The following is a 14122-nucleotide window of genomic DNA, read 5'->3' as shown; positions in this document are numbered from 1 at the left end:
TCTAAAATACTAGCCGTAATTTTTACAAAGACGCGTTTCCTTTGATTCTGATTGCTTAAACGGAAGATGAAATCGTGTCCCATGTTTTGGCTATTATTAAGTTATTCAAAGAAACCGACCTAAGAATATTTAGCGTGATTTTTTTTGTTGTTTTAAAGTTACTATACTGAAAATTTTTGCTCATTTTCATTAAAATCAAAGACATTTACGTATAAGCATTGTTATAGTTATTTCTATTCCTAGAATATATTAGAGATCTATTACGCAAAACGTTTACAAGGATCTAAATCTAACTCGGGCATTAAAAGCTATATGGCAACAAATTTTTGAATACAAATAGTTTCGGAAATATGAAATTTGATATTTTTAATCGCAATTTCTTATAGGCAAAGTATTCGTAGCAAATTGTCCTTCAAATTTGTATTATTTCTTTTATTTACAAATTGTTTGACAACATTGATATCATTACCAATAAGGAAGGTCAGAAGAAGAGTGATAAATATACTTCCTTAACCATATCTCTATCCGTACCTTGACAGATAATAAGTACTCTAATGGGCCTTTATCAAGTTGATGCGTGCTTCCTATGTCAATACCTCACAATACCAAAAAAATACAACACACCAACTCTACGCGAAAAACTTCGTCTAATTTTCAAGAAATATCTGTATGAGATGAAACGTAAAAACTAGAACCTTAACCTCAAATATATATTGACTGTTTAAATCACTCATTGATAATTTAAAAATAAATAGAGACGGACCGTTATAATTGATCTATAATAATAGATTTGTTTTTGAAAATCTGATAGTTTTGGCTTTTAATTTGCTTATACAAGGCTTGTTATTTATATGATATCTACGCTCAGGGTCAAGTGAGCCTCCTACCGTGCTCTTTAAAATATAAATACCAATGCCAATATGAAAACAATAATTTACTTAATTGGTTGAATTCAAGAATAGAAGTGTTTTTCACCTCCTAATTATGTACCTCAAATTTTTATATTTCCTTAATTTTATTGACGGCAATTTAGCTAACTTGACTTGGCGTTGTCTGTTAGAGTACGGTGCTGGTGTTAAGTTATTCGCCCGTGAACACTATCGAACCATGATTTAATATTGGTAAAGTTAAGTTTAGGTTAGGTTGGTCACTAGAATCTGTCGTTTTAACTCGGGATACTTTCTCTTCCTTATGCTTAATGTATGAAGTAATCTTACGCGAATTGCGATACTCTTTCATCCTATTGAAACTATCCCATAGTGACCATACTAAATAGTTTTGCCATATGAATTTACACTTATCAATTCAAAATAATAAGAAACTCAGCGAAAACTAACCTCACGATAAGAGCACATAAAAGAGAGTCATTTTTTCACGAAAATGTATAGCTGCAAGGGTGTGGCTGTAGTATCAGCCAGCATTCACGGCTAGACTATGCAATAGTCGGCAGTAATTTTTGTATGTCCGATGAATGTTTAGTGTCCCAGCCGTATGACCGGAACGAACGCTTTGCAATCGAAAATACTGCAATATTTCTTAGCTATATTATTGCAGTCTCGCGTTAAGGCCTAAGTACGTGCGTTTTTCAATTCGTCTTCGTCTTTTTTTCCAGACTTTGAATAACGCCTATTGCAATAAGGTTGAATCCATATTTTTTTTGTTTTGACTTTGCTTTTAACACAATATAAGCTGCTGTAACGCGTATGTGTTCGTCCGCAATTGCAGCCCTATTGGTATTAGCCAAGCCATGTATGTAGACAGTGTAAAGACAAAATGGTGAGCCATATACTTTTACAGAAATATTGCCGCGACATAAACTTGTCAGCCATATTCTGCATTAAAATGTTTTTTGTATTCTCGGGATATAGTCGGCAATGTAGCCACATATTTCATTAAACGTGTAGCCCGTGTAGAGGCATTTTTGTATGGAAATAAGGAATTTCATTATTACTTTTCTGTGTATGTATTGTTTTGTATGGTATATACATCTAAATAGTTGCCGCATTGGAGTAAGCTGTAAGCTTATTTTGTTAAAATAAAGTAAAATGAATTAATTAATTCTCGAATAGTTTTCTTTTATAATCCATACCTTTGCATTGCAAGGTCAGCCGTCTCGTCGGCTTGACGCCTATTTTCGACTAATTGATACGTCTCGCTCTATTATCAATGAAAAGCATATAAAAAGATCGATTTGTTACTCGCCAATAATTTTAATCAACAGGAAATAAGGTGAATGGAAGGATGGTAGTTTCCTGCGTAAATTTATCCGGATAGACTATAATTACATATTTACAAGTTAGAGGCTTTACATAATGTATTTTATATGTACTAACTCCACAAATTAAAATTTAAATCAACACAGACATAGCGCACGCATTTTACAACTCCCAAATACATACGCACATACACATTCACATACTTTAAATACATTCACGCAAGCTTACTAATATCTTATACAACTTGTGTTTGATTAGTTGTAACACTAAGACGGCTTTTTTTTAAATTGTTTTAAACATGCACCATAAACCACGGAATAATTGTTATCTACAACACAAACTAGCGATAGATGAATTTTGTCATGAATAAGGTTATTATTATTATTATTTCATTGATCTACATAGGTGTTTTTTTTTCGTTAGTAGAATTCGTGGATAATGTCTGATATTCTAGTTCATTGTAGAATATCAGACACATTTTCCACTAATAAGCGTAATTTTATAAGCATTAGAAAGTTCTGTGTGTGTTTTAAGTATGTGCATATATGTATAGTACCTAAATATTTTCTGCGTTGTCTGAAAAAGCAGCTTTTAGCAGTAAGACCGCCCATTTCTTAACCATATCCACCCATCTTACAAATAAAGTAAGATAATAAAGTAATTATACTACTCTTTTTATAATTGACAAAACATAGATAATTATTTTTTATAATTGTTACTTTGGTAATTTTGATAGTCTATACTGTTCTCTGGAATTTGACTTTTGTTGTTATTGTTATGCACTTTACCCTTAATATTTATCTTTCCTTACTAAGGTTGCCTGGAAGAGATCGCTTGTAAGCGATAAGGCAGACCGTCGCCTCCATGATGATTAAATGTTAATAAATAAATCAATTTTCAACCTTTGCCTTTTAATGTCTCCTGTTTTTTGTTATTATAATGTAAATAAAGTTTATTTTTATTGTCATATGTTTGTAATTTTGAATTATATACAAACATCCCATAAACATTTTTAGGCTATCAAAGTATTATTTCGCTAAAATCGAACCAACTTAACCGAGTTATACGATGTTATCAAGAACTGCGATTATTACATCATAAGTCATTATTACCACTCAAGAGCATTTATATTTTATTTTACTGTGTTATAAAATATATTACCTCCTCGTCCTCTATATACACAGCAGCCGGCTTCGCTTGTGTGTCAACACCACTCAGTTTCACGGACCTGCCGTCTGCTTGATCTAAAACTGTAACAAAGGAAAAAATACTTTAAAGCCTTATTATTTTTAGGTCTAATGCTTTAAGGTTAATCAGCTATCATCAACATTTCATAGTCTTCTCTCACAATCTGAAATACTACAAAACCATTTCATTGGAAACCTAAACAATTCTTGAAAATAGCATCGGATTCGAAAATAGTAATAATAATCTAATTTAAATTACCTAAAATAATAACAAAAAAAATAGTTTCCTTTAGAAGGCTATATTCAATGTATATTATTATTATTATTTTTTTTTTTATAAAATAGGGGGCAAACGGGCAGGAGGCTCACCTGATGTTAAGTGATACCGCCGCCCATGGACACTCTCAATGCCAGAGGGCTCGCGAGTGCGTTGCCGGCCTTTTAAGAATTTGTACGCTCTTTTCTTGAAGGACCCTAAGTCGAATTGGTTCGGAAATACTTCAGTGGGCAGCTGGTTCCACATAGCGGTGGTGCGCGGCAAAAATTGCCTTGAGAAACGCTCAGTCGTGGAACGTCGGACGTCGAGGTGATACGGGTGGAATTTTGTATTTTGCCTCGACGTCCGATGCTGAAACTCAGCTGCAGGTATTAATCCGAACAACTCCTCTGAACACTCTCCATGGTAAATGTGGTAGAAGATGCAGAGTGACCCCACATCTCTACGCAACGCCAAAGGATCGAGCCGCTCGGAGAGGGATTGGTCATCGACGATTCGAACCGCTCTTCGTTGGATACGGTCAAGTGGAAGGAGCTGGTACTGGGGAGCCCCCGCCCAGAGGTGAGAACAGTATTCCATGTGGGGCCGTATTTGCGCTTTATAGAGTTGCAGGCGGTGGCCCGGAGTGAAGTACCGTCTCGCCTTGCTGAGCACACCAAGCTTTTTGGAGGCTAATTTAGCCTTTCCCTCCAAATGACCGCGAAACTGAACGTCGTTCGATATGTCAACGCCAAGTATTCCGATGCTGGCTGTGGCTTCAAGAAGAGTGTTTTCGAAAAGAGGAGTAGCGACAAAGGGTATTTTTTTCGCGGAAAACGCGCAAACTTGTGTCTTCTTGGGGTTAAATTGGACTAGGTTTAGTCTACCCCAGTCCGAGACTCCACGTAAAAGAGTTTCGACTTCAGACACAAGTTTGTTCCGGTACTCATCGACAACTGCCCGAGAAATACCTGCCCGGCCAGTGTAAAGAGTATCCCCAGTGCTGTCGTCCGCATAGCAATGAATGTTGCTAAGTTGCAACATGTCATTGATATGCAGAAGAAACAGGGTCGGGGACAGAACACAGCCTTGTGGGACCCCAGCATTCACGGGTTTAAGGTCGGAACATGCTCCGTCGACGACGACCTTGATGCTCCGATCGGCTAGAAAGCTGGAGATCCAGTCGCATAATTTCTCAGGAAGCCCGTAGGCTGGTAGCTTCGAGAGCAGTGCTTTGTGCCACACCCGATCGAAGGCTTTCGCTATGTCCAAACTAACCGCTAGTGCCTCCCCCTTGGACTCAATTGCCTCTGCCCATCTATGAGTAAGGTATACTAGAAGGTCACCAGCTGAACGACCACGACGAAAGCCGTACTGATAATCGCTAATCAGCTGGTGGCCCTCTAGATAACTCAAGAGCTGGCCATTAATAATGGATTCCATTATTTTGGAGAACAAGGAGGTTATTGCGATTGGGCGATAGTTGGATGGATCAGTGCGATCGCCTTTTTTAGGGATCGGATGTATCGAAGCGGTCTTCCAGCACTTCGGGACAGTGCCGAGCGAGTACAGGTACCGGAAAAGGCGCGTCAGGACCGGAGCCAACTCAGGAGCACATGTACGCAGCACAATTGGAGGGATACCATCCGGCCCGCTCGACTTATGAATGTCCAAGGAAGATAGTGCTCTGCGAACAGCACGTTGCTGGAATGTGATTTCCGGCATTGAGTTATCACACCGCGAAATCGCCGGTGGTGATCTCCCCCGGTCATCCAAAGTCGAGTTGGACGCAAAGAGACAGCCCAAGAGGTCGGCCTTCTCCTTCGCAGTGTGGGCGAGCGAGTCATCCTCTCTGTGCAGCGGTGGTATCGATGGCTGACAAAAATTCCCTTGTACAGCTTTGGCGAGAGACCAGAAGGCTCGAGTCCCAGAAGGGAGTTGGGCCAATCTCTCGCCAAATCTGGCGATGTGCTCTGACTTTGCCTTAGCGATTTCCCGTTTGAAGGACCTGGAGGCTGAGTTATATGCTTTTTTATGTTCGCTGGTATTGGCATCACGAGATATCGCCGCCTCCGCCCATGCATTAAAGCATTCTCGCTTTCGACGCGATGCCGCCTTGCAAGAACGCTTAAACCAGGGCTGTGACCTGCCACCGATCGGCACCGCAGAGAATGGAATAAAAAGTTCCATGCCCTGCAGAACCACTTCGGCGACAGAGGCAGCGACGGAATCTGGAGCTTCCGACGAAAAGCACATAGGCCCCCAAGGGTAGGACGCAAAGAAAGACCGCATCCCATCCCAATCTGCTGACCGATAGTGCCAAATACGACGACAACCCGAAAAACGGGGCCGAGGAGGGCGCGTAGTAGGCACAGTACTCCGGACCACACAATGATCCGATGAACCCAATGGCGGGTCAACAGAGACTTGATAGGTCTCCGGATGTGAGGTCAGCAGAAGGTCCAACAAAGAGGGTTTATGACCATCCACATCTGGTATTCGCGTAATCGCAGGGACCATTTGTGACAGGTCGTAAGCTAAAGCAAAGTCGTGAAAGGATCTTCCCGCGTGATCGGTGGTTTCCGAACCGAGCCAATCGGCATGGTGAGCGTTAAAATCGCCAAGTATCACGATTTCAGCGGTAGGAACCCCTTCGAGCAGGGAATCTGTAGCCATTTGGATGTGCTCAATGAGTCTGTCAGTTTCGGTATTTCCGCTATGGGACCTATACAGGCATGCGTAGAATCGCGGATGGTCATCGCAGTCTACGCGCAGCCAGAGGCTAGATAGGTCCCTTCCTTCAAGCGACCCGAGGCGACGAGAACAGATATCCTCTCTGACGTACACGCAAACTCCCGCCCGCGGCACAAATGAATGTTCCAATTTGTACCCCGGGTAGGAGAGGTAGGAAGCATCAGCCGGGAAGGATATCTGAGTCTCAGTAAGGAAGAATAAGGCCGGCTTCGCAGTTTCGAGGTGAAAGTGAACCGCGTTAAGATTAGAGTTGAGCCCCCTAACATTGGTAAAGTCCACTGAGAGCGTGGAAGGGGATGCCTTCGGTAAATTCTTCCGTTTGCCCCGAGATCGAAACTTATAGTTTTTTGAGCAGTTTTTGCCCACCCCAGAATACGAAGGGCAGCCTGTGCATCCACCACCGAATACTGATTGTTCCGATGATGGACGCTCAGAGGGGGATTCTCCACAGCGGAAACGTGTGGTACCCTCCTGGGGTAATCTCTGTTTAAACTGCATCTTCATATTCTGGGGGAGGGGGGAATTGATGGGCTCCGGGAGTCTCACTCACCGCACGAAACGCGAGTACAATAAGATGAACCTATTGCATCACTTCACGCCGGTTTTCTGTGAGACAGTGGTACTGCCCCGGTCGTGCCTGCCCGATTGGCTGAAGCCCGAAAACAACAGCATGGCACTCCCACTAGGAGTATGTCTAGAAATTAGATAAGTTAAAATAAATTTATTATTATTCGAAAAACTTAACGGTGAGCGTTACCAGACGTAATTTTTATGACACGTAGAATTTTCTAGAGAAATCCATATCACACAATCGTAGAATCGACCTGTATCAGCAATAATTGATCAAACCGTCATCATATCTACATTTATTGCTATACTAATAGAGCCGTATTGATTGATAAAACCCTGTCCTTGTTCATAATGCTTTACTCAGTTTAAATTTACGTATTTTAATAATAATAAAAAACACTCAATTGTATTGTCAATTTTTTTTATGTTACACTGTATATGCGCGGACGCTTGGCGGTCTCTTAAGACTTCTTCTCGGGGGTGTGCTGCGATATTGCGTGCTACTCGATTGTGAGGATTTTGCATGGAACTGGTAAGCAGTGCGCCTTCTTAAGTTCTCATGTCATTTTCACACGTATATATCCTTTATCTAACAAAAGTGGTTAGTCCTCATTTTAACATGTGTGATGTTTGAAATCATAAATAAAATACAGTTGTGCTCACGCTGTTATGAAAAGGAATAGAACTTTGCAATGAGATTGATTTCCTATAAATAAAAGGCACCCATTTTTACTAAACGATTAACCAGATTTTACGAAGCTATTATGACGTACAGTACTTTTATATTAAAAAAATACTTTTGTTTCATTAAATAATTAACGAATTAATGACAATTGTTGCGAATTTCTGGGTGTGGTCAAATAACATGAAACTAGCAGCGTGCCCGTTGCACGATTTTGAATATTAAAAATATTTTAGAAATAAATAAAGCCTAAGTAGAAGTTACTCAGAGATAATGTAGCATTCTAGTTAGAAGCCGTCTAGTATTTTTGAGATTTTTTTATGACAAATATAGAAAAATATTTTCTCCTTATATAGATTTATTTTTCTCGAATAAATGTATTTATAAGATAAAATGTAGTATTAAAAATTCGCTACCTATCTCTAGTTCGGTCCGAAACGCCGTTTTTTTAAAGTCTTTTTTTAACGAACTCTTTCGCCACTACGATTCGTTAAATATAGAATCCGGGTGAAACAGGAAAATAATCTATAATCTGGCAGTAGCACTAACGATAAGCCTATCTATTCCATTAAAACAGCGGATCAAAGAGATTTCTTAATACACTGTCGTTGATAAACGACCAACGCTGTTATCTGATAAGCGAGATTTTATGACAGATAACACAATCATAATCTGTAATAAAGGGAATCAAAGCTTATGTAAAATTTGTTTATTAAAGGTACTTGGGAATACCAAAAACAACATAAACAATATAAGATAACGATAAGAAAACCCAAAATGGGTGTTAGCCTCAGATTGCATATTTTCGATCAGTTTTATTTTATAGACAAGTTGGTGATCGGCCTTCAGTCCGACACATGCCATCGGTTTAAGGGTTTGAAACGTCCCAGCTTCCTCAGATTTGTCTTTACTGTAAGACATGTTTCTAATTGCGCAAATAATTTTTTTATTGGTGCCGTATTTCGAAGACACGGCGTAGGGATTGCTATCCCGTTAAAGCCACTAGGCCAATATACGGCTCTACCCTACGACACGTTTTTTTTATAAAGCACAGGGCAAGGCTCTCCTGATGTTATATGATACCGCCCCAATGGACCCAATGCCTGAGGGCTCACAAGTGCGTTGCCGGCCTATCTTGTCGGATGTAGCTGTCATTTAATAGTTATAAGCGGCTCACACTCCGAAAATGGCATTCAAAAATTGTACCAAGGTTCTAATCGGACAATGTAATCATACATTATATGTGAAATTATTAATGCATACAATTTCATAATTAGTTTTATCATCAACACAGGAATAATTTTAGTAAAGTAAATTGAAATATTAAACCAACTTTAAAACTTATTTGATTGAATGGATATAGTACTACTGGAAAAGATTAGCTTTTAATTACTTAATTTGCCACTAGATGTCACTAGCAACAAAACGTTTACCATACAACGTCACTTATAACGATTTTGTTAAAAACTCGAATTCAAATTCCAATTAATAATTTTATACGACAGTATTTAATGAAGGTAGAATAAATTTTTGTGTTGTATACGGTGTTCTTCACACTTTTCAAAGTTTTCCATAATCAACGACGCTCGCTTATAGCGTTTATAACTTTGCTTATTTACAATTAAATCGTTATTGCAAGACTTAATTGAAGTTATAAGACATTTGAGGTTTGAGGTCATTAGATTTATTTAAAACGTACTACGTAAAGTATTATCAGAGATTTATAATGCACGAGATAATTATTTCTTCCAATAAGGGAGATAATACTCAATAAGAGGTCCTTGAAAAAAAAAGTATATATATTGTAAATTTTTCAAGGAATTAATGAGGCTTTATTATTAATTTATATTAAGGGAGATAAATGTCACCCAAAAGGTATTAATAGTAGTGTAGACTCACGCTTTTTGGACTGGGTTTCCGCACGTAGACGATAATTTGGAAGGTTTGGTTACACATATAAGTTAATAGTGAACGATTTTTTAAACGTTCAATTCTGAGTTACATATAATAATACTATATATTTTTATATATTATGCGTTCTTCATGTTTGGCTGTATGTTAAGTATAATTGTTGTTTGTTGCATATAATTTATGTTAAATGTAGGATTACGAATGAACAATATTATGGTTAAAGAACTGTATTTCTCATTACAAAATATGTATTTTTTTACATGAGAAACTTAATATATAATAATATAATATAATATACGAACGAGATTCACGTCGCCATCAGCCGTCCCAATTTTATTCTGATATCTTTGATGCCGTATTGAATTGGTTAATAAATATTTTACATTAATAATAGTATAGATTAATAATATTTATGTAAACTGCTACTTTTAATTAAAACTAGAACGCAATCATGACGTGTGTATTAACAAAAATATAAGGTTTTCACAAAACGACTCTTGAAAAAGAAATCAATGCCGCTACAACCTTTTTAGGTCTTGGCTTCAGATTTCTGTATCTGTTTCATGATCATCTATTAAACTAATAGGCAAGTAGGTGACCAGCCTTCTGTGCCTGACGCACGCCGTCGACCTTTTGGGTCTAAGGCAAGCCGGTTGCCTCACGATGTTTTCCTTCACCGTTCGAGCTAATGTTAAATGCGCACATAGAAAGAAAATCCATTGGTGCACAGCCGGGGATCGAACCTACGACCTCAGGGATGAGAGTCTCACGCTGAAGCCTATAGGCCAACACTGCTATTAACTCTTAGTCCTTGGAAATATATTCTATAGTAATACGTCCTAAAGCATCATCAGTTTAGCCATGGCAGGCACAACTGAGCGTTTTTTAAGGTAGTTTTTGCCGCGCAACACCACTATGTGGAACCAGCTACCCACTGAAGAATTTACAAACCGATTCGACATAGGTTCCTCCAAGAAAAGAACGTACCAACGCATTATAGGGCTTTCTGACAATGTGGGTGTCCATGGGCGGCGGTATTAAAATCAGATGGGGCTCCCCATGACACAGCCTATGGGCTACATAAAAAAAAAAACGTTCGGCACGTAATCTTTGAAACTAGTATGAAGTATTCATACATTAGCCGATGAATAATCCCAAGTTTTATGTATTTGTTTACGTTTGATGGCCACATATTAGCGGTTAATAGATGTAGATTAAAATACCGACGTGGTATACCTCTCTGATAAAACCGGTTTTGTATATATAATGAGTTCTTCCTACACATTGTCTATGTATTTATAGAGTCACAGATTTTCCCGAAAGGTAGGCAGAGATCTCCAATTGCTACGGTCCTGACAAACCTCTCTCGCTTCATCCACTTTCATGATATCCACCAAACCAGCTCGTCGGTTGAGAACTATACGTCTTCTATAATAAGCTTATTTATCTATAACCGACCGAACCAAAGTTTAAATATGAAAAACTAGCGGACCCGGACGGACAGAGAGATATATATATATATATTATAAGGCAATTCAATCAAAGAAATGGAGAATTGGAAAAATTCCATTCCTTATTTTTTCCACAGAATTCTAATTTTACAATCTTTCATTAAATTAAACGTCTCTAATATATTGTCATATGTAAAACTTAACTTCCACAGCTGACACTTAATAAAGATCTATAATTACTTTACATACATATTTAGTTTATATTATTTAAATTTTATTCGAACCTCGACATTTGCAAACATGTACCACAATACTATAAATAAATAAGACATTTTACTTCTGAGCAACTAAACCAAGCATTAGTCTTGAGCTAATCCACGAAGACAAGTTCTATATTCCTTTCACCTCAATCTAAATTCTTATAAGTTTACAACATCGATTTCACAAGATCTTACGATACATTTAACTTAACGTTGACTAACTTTTTAAAGTTACTTAGTATTTAAGATATGAGAATATATTTTTTTAGATATTCCATCCGCTGGAGTTGAAATTTTAATTGCCTCGAAAACTACTACTAGGCTACTGATTTTAAATTACACAATACAGCTATTCCTATATGAATTTCCGTATTGGGGCATTACAGAACTAGCAATGAATATTGCAACAAATGCCTACTAATCTGAAATATTATATTATGTCACTGACACTCGTTCTATTTATGTAAAAACCCATAATACTAATTATCTTTATACCTGCATAATTTATTGAGATCCGGCTCGGCTTTTTGCAAGGAAACATTTGTGGCTGACGTCACAAAATAAATGGGACAAATGCGATGATTTCAATATCAAGTCGGACGACAAAAATGAGCACAAATTGTGATGTTAATATTTAAATACATATGTCATTTGCAACGTCACATCTGAAGCTATTTTAAAATTAGATGACGATCGCGTCCTGTACCGTTGCCGATTGACAGTTTCATTTTGATTGGTGAAACCTGTCAAGGATTAGGGTGGAGAATAAATAATCAATAACAATCAAATTATTAATATCTAAAAAATCATTTTTTAATGAATACGTCCATAAAGTTTATCGTCTCGTTTATTAAATTTGAAAAATTCAAATTTAATTTTTAAAAAAAGATTTTTTTTTTTGATAGAAACACGCGAAAATCATTTGTCATTGAGCGACAAACATCGTAGAGGTCACATTGCGAACTAATGAATTAATGATACTTATTAATTCACTACTGCATCATTGTGTATACTGTTAGTTATTATAAATACTATACTTGGTGAATAAGTGTTTATAACAATAGTATATATTATAGCTACTGTTCTGTGTAAAAACAGTTAATAACCTGTGGAGGAAGGAAGGTTCTGCTCTACATCCGACTTAAGGGGAGGATTCTTTACCAGTCTAGTCCCGAAGGCCCCTGTGGTAAAAAGGCGAGAATCTTTGCGCTGGGAATAACGTTATTAATTTTTCGCTGTGAATGTGACCATTAATAGTAGGTGCCGCTACAAATTGAATAAGCATTGATATATCCTAACGGATGATATGATTTGCTATTGGAAGCTATATAGAGCCTTACAGGTATAATACATTTATAAATCAGAGCAAATAATTTGTTTATTTTTTATATTAAGATAAATGAGGGTTCGGCTTCTATACAAAGTGTGCCAACAAAAAAAAGGAAAATTAGAAAAAGCAACTAGAGTAAGCTAAGACAAGTACAGGTAGTACTTCTTTCTTCTAGAAGAATTGTAAAACTCTAACATAATAAGAGTGTTTGCGGGAAAGTCCGGAAGATCAAAGTACCTCACACGATAACACAACTTACAGGATTATTATTACCATCGGATACCTTTTTTAAGGAATTGTTGACTGCGAAAATAATACTCATGCAGCCTCCACAGCTCAGTGTACAAATCAAACTCGAATCCTGGCGAAACAATCAATTTGGGTTTAGTCTCAAATGCTGACGACTAATACGCGAGTACAGAACAAAATAGGTCCTAAATACTTTGCGATCCTTCGTATTCACCATGTGTCTACGTGGCCACGGAAGTCACTGGCTTGCAATGATATCTCCAGCAAAATAATTTAAATTTTGCTCGGAACAGAAATTCCAGCTCTGCTGTTATCAAATATACTATATAATATAGTATAGTATAAGTGCATAGAGGATACGGCCAATCAATTTCTTTCATGAAACCTTTATACTATCATGTTTGTCTTTTTTGATCACGCAAGGGCAAGTCACTTTAAATAGTATAAACTTTTTCGAAGACCAGTGTAAATATATTGGGCAGGGGAGGGACGTCAAGATTAGGGTAGATAATTATTTCAGCAGGGGAGATGATTTACTACAATAATATATTAAAGTCAGACTATCATATTAATCTATAACCAGACTGATATTACAGATTTTTTTTTAATACAAGAGCGTTTCACTTAGTATTTTTATACACATATATATATATATATATATATATATCTGTTTACAGTTGTTGACTAGCTGTGTCATCTGTATTAGATTTCCATTGATGTCATCAATACAAATATGGCTTGTTTAATATGATACTTTTAGTATCAATAAAACTATACCGCAATAAAATAGATTATAAGTTGCATTTTATAATAAATAATATAAATGTATTTTAAATAATATAATCTAGACTTGTAAGAAACCAAATGTGCGCAGGAATGACCTGCAACTTTGTAATTAAATGATAAGTAAGCCTCTTGTTTGAGACTTTATCTTAACAATAAAAACTCTATATAAAATTATTTCCCTAACATGTATTAGTTTTTATAAAACTATGTACCTTAACTTAGTAACAACACAAAGCCGTCCCAAAAATATATAGCTAAAAATCCTATCACTGAAACCTTCGCTGCCCGGTTCATTCACATAACCTGGTTGCATAAAGCAACGTAGGAATTGCGATTTTTTTTGCTCAGAATGCATACATCATCGAATTATAATCATTCATATAGCATTACGTCTGTCTATCGGCATCAGTTGCATTCACCTATAGATTAATCAAGGTGTTTTAATACTTTCAAGTCCATAACTCCCCAAT

General features: G+C 37.1%; 1 protein-coding gene across 1 annotated transcript in view; it reads right to left on the bottom strand.

Moving 5' to 3' along the window:
- Window positions 1–14122, bottom strand: part of LOC123712035 (E3 ubiquitin-protein ligase RNF19A-like) — a 53386-nt gene that overhangs the window by 21765 nt on the left and 17499 nt on the right. The window contains exon 2 of the mRNA XM_045664951.1: window positions 3378–3466. Within this exon, the coding sequence (XP_045520907.1) occupies window positions 3378–3466 (89 nt within the window). The remainder of the gene's footprint in view (window positions 1–3377; window positions 3467–14122) is intronic.

This window comes from Pieris brassicae, chromosome 7 (genome assembly GCF_905147105.1).
Source record: "Pieris brassicae chromosome 7, ilPieBrab1.1, whole genome shotgun sequence".
In the NCBI taxonomy this organism is placed as follows: Eukaryota; Metazoa; Arthropoda; class Insecta; order Lepidoptera; family Pieridae; genus Pieris; species Pieris brassicae.
Note: the sequence above shows the minus strand (reverse complement) of the source record. Positions and strands in the feature narration are given on the sequence as shown.